The sequence below is a fragment of the Monodelphis domestica genome, chromosome 3, assembly GCF_027887165.1.
Source record: "Monodelphis domestica isolate mMonDom1 chromosome 3, mMonDom1.pri, whole genome shotgun sequence".
Classification (NCBI taxonomy): domain Eukaryota; kingdom Metazoa; phylum Chordata; class Mammalia; order Didelphimorphia; family Didelphidae; genus Monodelphis; species Monodelphis domestica.
The window spans coordinates 298,061,716-298,073,189 of record NC_077229.1 but is presented as its reverse complement, the minus strand read 5'-3'; the positions used below and the strand labels follow the sequence as shown (position 1 = coordinate 298,073,189).

Sequence of the window (11,474 nt, the reverse complement as noted above, 5' to 3'; positions counted from 1 at the left end):
TATATGCAATTTTTAAGATTTTTAATTGTTCAGTAATACATGACTTTTCATGACTCCATGGACCCCCATGGAACACTGGAATGTTCTATCCTCTACTATCTCCTGAAGTCTGGACAATCTCATGTTGATTGCTTCTTTGATACTATCCATTTCACTTGCTGCCATCCAATTCTACTTTGGTCTTCAATCTTTCCCAAAGTCAGGGCTATTCCCAATGAATCCTCTCTTCTCATTATGTGGCAAAGTATTTAAGGTTCAGCTTCAGTACTTGCCCTTCCAAAGAATAGTCTCAATTAATTTCTTTTAAGTATTGACTGATTTGATCTCTTTGCTCTCTAAAATGTCTTCTCCAGAACCACAGTTTGAAAGCATCAATTCTGCAGCTTTCAGGTTTCCTTAGAGCTATATTCTTACAGCCATACATTGATTTCTATTGGAAAAAAAAAAACATGACTTTTGACTATATGCACCTTTGTTTTCAAGATAATGTCTCCACTATTTAGTAAACTGTCCACATTTGCCATAGCTTTCTTTCCAAAGAGCATGTACCTTTTAATTTCATGGCTGTAGTCATCATCTGAAGTGATCTATTAGCTCAAGAATAGAAAATATGACTTTGCTTCCATTTCCCTCTATTTGCCAGGAAGTGGTAGGACCAATTGCCATAATCTTTATTTTTTTGATGTTAAGCTTCAAGCCAGCTTTTACTCTCCTTTTTCACTTCATCAAGAGACTTCCTAAAATTCTTCATTTTCTTCCATTACAGTGGTATTATCTTCATATTTGACATTATTGATATTTTCTCCGGCAACCTTAATTCTGACTTTAGATTCATCCAGCTGGGCATTTTGAATGATGTACTCTGTTTATAATTAAATAAATAAAATGACAATATACAGTTTTATTATATTCCTTTTCCAATTTTAAACTAATCAATTGTTCCATGTTTGACTCTGTTACAATCTTGTTAGGAGAGAAGAAAGATGATCTAGCAAATATACACATTTGTTTCTGCTTGATGAAAATTCATTTTACTGGATTTGGGAGGGCAGAGGAGAAAAAATATAATAACTGCTATTCATTTATTTCTGCTACAAAAACATTGCTAGGAAAGCAGGGTCTATCCTCACCATGAATCCCTCTGATCAACTGCCATTTCAATTTGTATAATTTCAAATATAAAGGAAAAAATTAAGAAAATATATACACTATTGATAAAAAATAAGTCACCCAAATACTAAGTTCCTCCAATATCCAGATCAGATTCATATTACCACTTGCAGTAAGTATGAAACTCTTTTTAAAAAAAAAACAAGCTATTCAGCTCTAGTCTCGTACTTTGGCATGATAGAAACATCCAGGCTGCCCTCACTAAGGACAACCTGAAAACTTAGGAAACACATGCACATTCATAAAGAAATTGTATTAGAAAAGACAATAAATCACTCAATCATAGATTCATCAGTTATGTCCAAGAACATCGATGGATTCTTTTTGTTTAATAAAATATATACATAAAGCATGGAATTAAAAAAAGAATCCCTATGAAAAATTTGAAAATAATAAACCTGAAAAAACCTGTTGTCTGAGACTGTAAAGTGTTTTTATTTTATTAGCTTTTTTATTTTAATACCCAGAAGTCTTATAAAGGAAAAACTATTTAGTTCTTTGGGTACCAGATGTAATGAAGATTCTTTTATAGTCCTTCTACATTGAGGGGGCTCCCCTAATAGCTCAAGCCAAGCAAATTATCCACAGTCACTAAGTCTTGAAAATTAATCACTCATTCTCACTGAAGTTTTAATGGACCCTTCCTAATCAATAGCTTCTACTCCTTTCAATGAGGCTATCAAGTGAGTATGCTTATACCCTCCATAAGAAAATCAGGTCATAAATGTGGAACTAGAGATACAAAGTCCCCCCAAAGGCCTCCATTTCTCACTCCTTATAACTCCTTTTATTAATATCCAACCCTTAAATTCATGAATGCTAAGATTATATCTGACATACAGAGAAGCATTGTGGATAGGTGCAAAAAGTGTTTTGTTTAATGAAAGAAGATCTGGATTTGAGTTCTAATGCTACTGAGCAGTTATTTAACCATAGTCAATTCTTTTAACTTCTCAGAGGCTATGAAATGGGATTTTTTTTGGGCTTAAATCTATGATTTTTGTCATTGAAAAAACTCTCCACAAAAACACATTACCAAATTATTCTGCAGTTTACAGTTTAAGAGTGTTGCTTGGTGGATACTGAGAGGACAAGAGACCTGACCAAGGCCAGGTAATCAGCTTGTGACCTACTGGTTGGTATTTGAATCTAAGTTTTCCTTATTTGCCGGCTCATTCTAAAATCACTATATCAATCTTATAATGATTTTTTAAAACTAAGTTTTGATTCATATTTTTACCCTCTTGACTATTTACCCCTACTGCCAAGCTCTATTCCAGAGAGTGTTATTTTTTAGGGAGGAAAAAAAGTCATCAGAATTCATTAATACACTGAAAAAGTGTGAAAACAAGTACAATAGGTACCCTCTCACCTCCACAAAGGAGTAGTAGGAAGTGTCTTCTATCTCTGCATTCAAATTAAACCAGGTAATTTAACTGTCTTTATAATATTTTTAAATTTACTTTTAATTTTTCAGCTATTCTTTATATTTATATTATTATATTTATACATATTTTTTGTCTCTGCTTACTTTAATCTGCATCAGTTCTAATAAATCTTTATATCCTTCTTTGTAATCTTTACATATATCATTTCTTATAGCACAGGAGTATTCCATTACTTTCATGTGCCACAATTTATTTAACCATTCCTAAATTGAGGAAATTTACTTTTTTTTCTAATTCTAAGCTATTACTAAAAAGTGCTACAGTAAATATTTTAGAGTATATATGGTTGTTTTCTCTTACAAATGGCTTATTTGGGCTACAATCCAGGTAGTGAACTCTTTGGTTCAAATGGCATGACCTTTTAGTCATGTTATTTGCATAATTTCTAATTGCTTTTCAAAATGGTTATACCACTTAACTCCACCAACAACATATTACTGTGCCTATCTTCTCATAACCCCTCTACCATTGGCTATTGTAATTTTTTTTTTATTTTTGCCAAATTGCATACTCTGAGATGGAACCTTAGAGTTGTTTTTATGTACATTCCTCTTAAGATTAATGACAGAATATTTTTTCTTGTGATCACGAATAATTTTCAGTTTTTTTTTTTGAGAAATGTTTGTTCTTATCCTTTTGGCCATTTATCTATTTGAGTATTAGTCTTATATACATTTTTGAGATATTTATATATCTTGGATTTCAAATCCTCAATAGAGAAATTTCATAAAAATATTTTTTACTAATTGATTACTTCCCTTTTTATCTATGTAGAAGCTTTTCAGATTCAATTAATCTAAATTATTCATCTTATCTTTCATATACATATCTTTTTAGGTTAAGATCATATCTCTTATACATTGCTATGAGAAGTAGACAAGGTGTTTCTCTTCTGATTATATTATTATATGATCTATAATATTAAGACCACTCACTGTGAGAAGGGAATTTGTATTTTTATTTGATCAATCAGAGACTTGGACTTCCCTTCCACTTGAATTTGGGTCAATCAGCAACCAGGGAATTGATCCCACAGGTACTGCCACCCTGGGTGATACCAGGCTAATTGAGGAGTTGTGATTGGTTCCTATGGAGTGATGTAAGAGAGCTAGTAAGTGTAAATAAGGGTTTATTTGATGAGACCCAGCAGGAATCTGGGGGTCGTGGTTATTTTCTGAAGCTGAGATTTGGAGACAAACACCGAGTTGTTAGGCTCTGGATTATTAGGATAGGAAGTTATTTACCTCCTTTCTACATTTCACTCTTAGTTTCTTTTTCTTATTAATAAATCTAGCTATTAACAGTCTTGTGACTTAAGGATTAATTATAACTTTTGGCAACCACACATTCTAACAACTACACTACTTAAATGTATTATATAATATGTGGTGTAAGATTTTGGTCTAAGGCTAATTTCTAGTTTGACTGCTTTCTAATCTAACCAGCAGTTTTTCCTTTTTAAAAAATCAAATCGTTTTCTGCTGGTAACTTATGTTTTACAATTTATCAAGTACAATACTGGTTTTTTGAGATCTATTATTTCTGAATCTATCTTTTCTAATTTGCTATGTTGATCTCTCTTTTATTTAATTATACCAGATCCTTTAAAATATTATTTGAGGTCTAAGAAATGCTATTTCACCCTCATACTTGCTTCTTTTTAAAAATCATTTTTCTTGATAATCTAGATCTTTTGTTTTTCCAAATGAATTTTTTTGATATTTTATCAAGTTCTACAAAGTATCTTCATAGTAATTTGATTGGGATAGCATTAATAACTTAATTAATTTTGATAGTATTATCATTTTTATTATATTAGCATTGGTCTAGCCATGAGTTCTAAATATTCCTCTATTTAAGTAGTCCTTTGTTTCTTAAAAGATTACTTTGTAATTGAAACTGTTTAAAACTTTTGTGTATTTGGTAAGGTTGATCCCCAGATATTTTGTGCATTTTGTTCTTATTCAGAATGGAATTCCTCTCTATATTATGGCTACTTGGATATTGTTATTATTAAATAGAAATGCTACTGATTTTTGAGGATTTATTTTGTAACCCGCAGCTTTGTGGAAGCTATTGTCTCATATTTGTTGATTCCCTAAGACTTCAAATAAACCATCATATCATCAGGAACAGGACGAATTTTATTTCTTCTTTATTATTATTTCTTTAATTCCTTGCTCTTGTCTTGTTGTCATTTGTAGCATTTTCAAAAGTATTTAAAATAATAGTAAGAAGAGTAGGTATATTTATTTTACTCTGAGGCTTACTATACTTTAAGCATGAGAATTTCATGAAAGGATTTATAAATTATAAATAATGATTTATAAAAATGATAATGATGATAGAAATGTTAATATATGTATATTTTTTAAAATACCACATGTGTGAATGTGTGTATATATATATATACACACATATATGTATATATATATGATGCTTTAATGTTTGAAAAGTATTTCATATGATCCTCTTTGGATTCTCATATTATGTGACCAACAAAGCAACCCTGGGTAGTATCTACTATTATTATAACTCTTTTATGGATTCCAAAATACAGTCAGGCAGAATTTAAATAACTTGTTTAGAGCTATGCAGCTAATTTACTTCTAAGGTAAAAATTGAACTGTGGTCTTCCTGACTTCATTCTGGTGACAAGACAACTCTACTGTCTATTAACTGCTATTTAAATGATTGTGCTTGTTGATGGAGTGAAATGAAGAGTATAGAGGTTTAGTGATATTCAGTGAGATTTATTAAATCAAAGTAAATTTAATAATTGGGTTTCAATTGTCTTCATGTGTAGGCGCCTGGATTCCAATGCTCTCATATGTGACTGTGATCTAACATGGCTGGGACAACTTTTAAAAGGCTATGCACAGACTGGCCACACTCAGGCAGCTGCAACCTGTGAATATCCCAGAAGTCTTCAAGGGAGATCAATTGTTTCCTTAGGACCTGATGAATTCAACTGTGGTGAGTCCTTTTTATATTATAGCTTTTGTGTGCTCTTTTTTCTTTTTGAGGTTTTAATTAACAGATGCTTGGTTATCTAGCCACAAAAATATGTTGTTGAAATATTATTAGGATATTATTTTTAAAAAGAACTGTAGTTCTTTGAATCACATGCTTTTTTTCCTTTAAAGGAAAATTTAAAATTTTAAGAAAAATCTTGAGAAACATCTCTTCCAACACTCTCATTTCAAAGATAAGGAGAACCATATTCCAGAAAGTTAATGTGATCTAGCCAATGTAGGAGAGGTGAGCTCAAACCTGAGATCTTTTTTTTTAATCAATCAATTAATTAATTAATTAAGTCAATTTGGAATATTATTCCTTGGTTACAAGAATCATATTCCTTCCCTCTCTTTCCTTCCCCCACCCTTCCTGTAGCTAACGACAATTCCACTGGGTATTACAAGTTTCCTTGATCAGGTGTTTCCATTAGGGTGTTCATTTAGAGTCTATATCCCCAATCATATCCCCCTCGACTCATGTAGTCAAGAAGCTGTTTTTCTTCTTTGTTTCTACTCCCACAGTTTTTCTTCTGAATGTGAATAGTGTTCTTTCTTGTAGATCCATCCAAGTTGTTCAAGATCACTGCATTTCCACTAATTGAGAAGTCCATTACATTTGATTATACCACAGTGTATCAGTCTCTGTGTACAATGTTCTCCTGGTTCTGCTCCTTTTGCTCTGCATCAATTCCTGGAGGTCATTCCAGTTCCCATGGAATTCCTCCAGTTTATTATTCCTTTGAGCACGTTAGTATTCCATCACCAACATATACCACAATTTCTTCAGCCATCCCCCAATTGAAGGGCATCCCCTCATTTTCAATTTTTTTGCCACCAGAAAGAGCTCAGCTATGAATATTCTTGTACAAGTTTTTTTTTTCCTTATTTTATCTTTGTGGTACAAACCCATCAGTGCTATGGTTGGATCAAAGGGCAGACAGTCTTTTAGCACCCTTTGGACATATTTCCAAATTGCCCTCCAGAATGGTTGGATCAATTCACAGCTCCTCCAGCAATGAATTAATGTCCCGACTTTGCCACACCCCCTCCAGCATTCATTACTTTGCATTGCTGTCATGTTAGCCAATCTGTTAGGTAGGAGGTGATACCTCAGAGTTGTTTTGATTTGCATCTCTGATTATGAGAGATTTAGAATACTTTTTCATGTGCTTATTAATAGTTTTGATTTCTTTAACTGAAAATTGCCTATTCATGTCCCTTGCCCATATATCAATTGGAGAATGACTTGGTTTTTTGTACAATTAGTTTAGTTCTTTATAAATGTGAGTAATTAGATGTTTGTCAGAGGTTTTTGTTATGAAGATTGTTTCCCAATTTGTTACTTCCCTTCTAATTTTCTTTGCATTGGTTTTGTTTGTACAAAACCTTTTTAATTTGATATAATCAAAATTATTGATTTTATATTTTGTGATTTTTTCTAACTCTTGCTTGGTTTTAAAATCTTTCCTTTCCCAAAGGTCTGACATATATACTATTCAGTGTTCACCTAATTTTCTTAAAGTTTCCTTCTTTATATTCAAGTCATTTACCCATTCTGAGTTTATCCTGGTGTAGTGTATGAGATGTTGATCTAAACCTATTTTCTCCCATACTGTCTTTCAATTTTCCCAGCATTTTTTATCAAATACTGGATTTCAGTCCCAGAAGCTGGGATCTTTGGGCTTATTATAGACTGTCTTGCTGAGGTCACTTACCCCAAGTCTATTCCACTGATCCTCATTTCTGTCTCTTAGCCAACCCCAAATGGTTTTGATGACCACTCTTTTATAGTATAGTTTGAGATCTGGGACTGTAAGGCCTCCTTTCTTCACACTTTTTAAAATTTCCTTGGATATCCTTGACCTTTTGCTCTTCCAAATGAACTTTGTTAAGTTTTTTTTTTCCTAATTCAGTAAAAAATGTTTTTGGTAGTTCAATGGGTATGGCACTACATAATTTAATTAATTTGGGTAGGATTGTCATTTTTATTATGTTAGCTCGTCCTATCCATGAGCAATCAATGTTTTTCTAATTGTTCAGATCTAGTTTTAATTGTGTGGAGTGTTTTGTATTTGTGTTCATATAGTTCTTGTGTTTGTCTCAGCAGATAGATTCCTACATATTTTATATAGTTAGGGTGATTTTAAATGGAATTTTGCTTTTTAATTCTTGCTACTGAGTTGAGTTGGGAATATATAGAAATGCTGATGACTTATATGGGTTTATTTTTTAACCTACAACTTGGCTAAAGTTGTCCATTATTTCAACTAGCTTTTTGGTTGATCCTCTACGATTCTTTAAGTAGAACATTATATCATCTTCTGTGGTGATAGCTGGGTCTCCTCATTGCCTATTTTAACACCTTCAATTTCTTTTTTTTCTCTAATTGCTCTTGCTAGTGTTTCTAGTACAATGTTAAATAATAGAGGTGATAATGGGTATCCTTGTTTCACTCCTGATCTTATTGGGAAAGCTTCTAAGTTTATCCCCATTGCAGATGATGTTTGCTGATGGTTTTAGATATATACTGCCTATTATTTTTAGGAAAGGCCCTTCTATTCCTATGCTTTCTAGTGTTTTTAATAGGAATGAATGTTATATTTTTTCAAGGGCCTTTTCTCCATCTATTGAGAAAATCATGTGATTATTGTTGCTTTGCTTGTTAATATGTTCAATTATGTGGATGGTTTTCCTAATATTGAACGATCCTTGCATTCCTGGTATAAATCCTACCTGGTCATAGTGAATAACCCTCATGATCACTTGCTGGCGTCTTTTTGCTAGTATCCTATTTAAGATTTTTGCATCTATATTCATTAAAGAGATGATTGGTCTGTAGTTTTCTTTCTCTGTTTTTGACCTGCCTGGCTTCAGAATCAGTACCATATTTGTGTCATGAAAGGAATTTGATAGAACTCCTTTTTTGCTTATTCTGTCAAATAGTTTGTATAGTATTGGGATTAGCTGTTCTTCAAATGTTTGACAGAATTCATTTGTGAATCCCTCTGGACCTGGGGATTTTTTCTTAGGGAGTTCTTTGATGGCTTGTTCAATTTCTTTTTCTGATTTGGGGTTGTTTAGGTAGTCTATTTCTTCCTCTGTTAGTCTAGGCAATTTATGTTTTTGTAAATATTCATCCATATCTCCTAGATTTCCATATTTATTGCCATATAATTGGGCATAATCATTTTTAATGATTGCCTTAATTTCCTCTTTATTAGAGGTGTGGTCTCAGTTTTCATCTTGGATACTGTCAATTTGCCTTTTTTCTTTCCATTTTTTATTAAATTGATAGACCAGTACTTTGTCTATTTTATTTGTTTTTTTTCAGAGTACCAGCTTCTAGTCTTATTTAGTTAATCAATAGTTCTTTGACTTTCAATTTTATTAATTTCTCCTTTGATATTTAGGATCTCTAATTTATTCTTCATCTGAGGATTTTTAATTTGCTCCCTTTCTAGTTTTTTTTTTAATTTGCATGCACAATTCATTGAACTCTGCCCTTCCTAATTTGTTAATATAGGAACTTAGGGATATAAATTTCTTCCTGAGTACTGCCTTGGCTGTATCCCATAGATTTTGAAAGGATGTCTCATTATTGTCATTTTCTTCAATGAATTTATTAATTTGCTTCTATAATGTGTGCTCTAACTAACCAATTTTGGAGAGTTATATTGTTTAATTTCCAATTAATTTTTGATCTACCTCTCCATGTACCCTTACTAATTATTTTTTATTGCATTTTGGTCTGAGAAGGTTGCATTAATTATTTCTGCTCTTTTGTACTCATTTGCAATGTTTTTATTCCCTAATACATGGTCAATTTTTGTGAATGTACCATGTGCTGCTGAAAAGAAGGTGTATTCTTTTTGTCCGTATTTATTTTTCTCCACATATCTACTAACTCTAATTTTTCTAAGATTTCATTCACTTCTCTTTCCTCTTTCTTATTTATTTTTTGGTTTGATTTTTCTAGTGCTGATAGGGGAAGGTTCAGGTCTCCCACTAGTATAGTTTTTCTATCTATTTCATCCTTGAGTTTCTCCTTTAAAAGTTTGGATGTTATGCCATTTGGTGCATACATGTTGAGTACTGATATTTCCTCATTGTCTATACTACCTTTTATCAGGATGTAATTACATTCCCTATCTCTTTTAACTAGATTCATTTTTACTTTGACTTTGTCAGATATCATGATTATGACTCCTGCCTTCTTTTTATCAGTTGATGCCCAATAGATTTGGCTCCATCCTCTTACTTTCAACCTATGTATATCTACCTTCCTCATATGTGTTTCTTGTGGCCACATATGGTAGGGTTTTGGATTCTAATCTACTCTTCTATTATGTTTTATGGGTGAGTTCATTCCATTCACATTCAGAGTTATGATTACTAGCTGTGTATATCCCAGCTCTGACTCTCACCTGACACCCAGCTCTCACTTGTGGCTCCTAGTAGCTGCTAGCATGCGGCAGAGGACACACCCCGGGCAACGGCTTCGACAGGCCAGCTAAACCTTGTGAGAGTAGCCATCGGGTCATAGACCCCTGGTGAACTAGGGCTTTGCTCACCCAGCATGTGAAGACTGCTTCGGCTGAACAGACAGAAGAAACCAATAAGAAGGTTCAATGGCTGAGATAGCGACACAGCAAAGCACTGTGGAGTGCTTAGGGTATGTTGGAGCACAAAAGACAGCACGGCCATCCAGTGCAGCTGAGGAAGTTTCCAGGTGTAACGACTTTTTGTGCCACTGGACTCAGGCTTCCAACGCTGAGAGAGAGGGACTGTCTCTGTGCATTGACTTTTCCTCTTAAATCTCCTTCTGCACAAGTGTCTTTGTGCACACTCATCTATTATAGATGAAAACACACAAAGACAATCGTCATCCTTGGTTACTGAGAGACTACTACTATATCCCAGCATTTTTATTTCTACCCCTGATCCTGCCTTTTCTTCTTTCCTAGTTCCTTCTATAGCAATGTTTTGTTTTTAATCAGTCCCCTTAAATCCCACCCTTATTTTATTTCCCCTTCTACCCCCCTTCTTATTCCCCTCTTATTTTCTTAACAGTCTTTTCAAACTACCCCCAACCCTTTCCCTCCTTTGTATTTCTTCCCTCCCCACCAGTCTGTTTGTAACCCTTCTACTTCCCTATAGAGTGCAAATCAATTCTCTGCCCCAGTGGATTGTATTGTTCTTCCCTCTTTGGGTCAATTTCAATTCATGTAAGAGTTGAGTATTTCCTATCTCCAACCTCTTTACCCTCCCAGTATATTGATGTTCTCCCCTCCCCCCCCCCACAATGTACTTCTTTGTGTCATATAAATTTACCCCCTTTTGTTTTTTTCCCATTTCTCTTAGTTTTAACCTCTTTTTAAGCTCTATTTGGTATATATATGTCACACACACACACATATATACCTATGCATATATATATATATATATATATATACATATTTATGTCTTTTCATTTCATCCTATACAGTTTGTCACTGTTCCCTCTAAGTATAATTCTACTAGCTATGCAAGTGATAACAATTTTTAAGTGTCCTCCTTTCTTATAGGGATACATATCATTTTAACTTATTGGGTCTCTTAAAAAAGTTTTTTTTTCTTTTTTCCCCCTTTCTTAATTACCTTCTGATGATTCTCTTAAGTTCTGTGCTTGGGCATCAAATTTTCTTTTCAGGTCTAGTCTTTTCTTTACAAATGCTTGGAATTCTTCTATTTTGTTAAATGACCATACTTTCCCTTGTAAGAATACTGGGGAGTTGATTCTTGGTTGTAGACCTAGGTTGTAGGTCTGTATTCTGGAATATCATATTCCATGCCTTTTGGT

The 11,474-nt window shown here is 33.3% G+C and overlaps 1 protein-coding gene across 2 annotated transcripts in view; it reads left to right on the top strand.

Moving 5' to 3' along the window:
* PXDNL (peroxidasin like) overlaps positions 1–11,474 on the top strand; it is a 584,754-nt gene that overhangs the window by 380,647 nt on the left and 192,633 nt on the right. For both annotated transcript variants that reach the window (XM_007487140.3, XM_056823900.1), the window contains one exon: positions 5,425–5,594. In XM_007487140.3, coding sequence (XP_007487202.2) covers positions 5,425–5,594 — 170 coding nt within the window. The remainder of the gene's footprint in view (positions 1–5,424; positions 5,595–11,474) is intronic.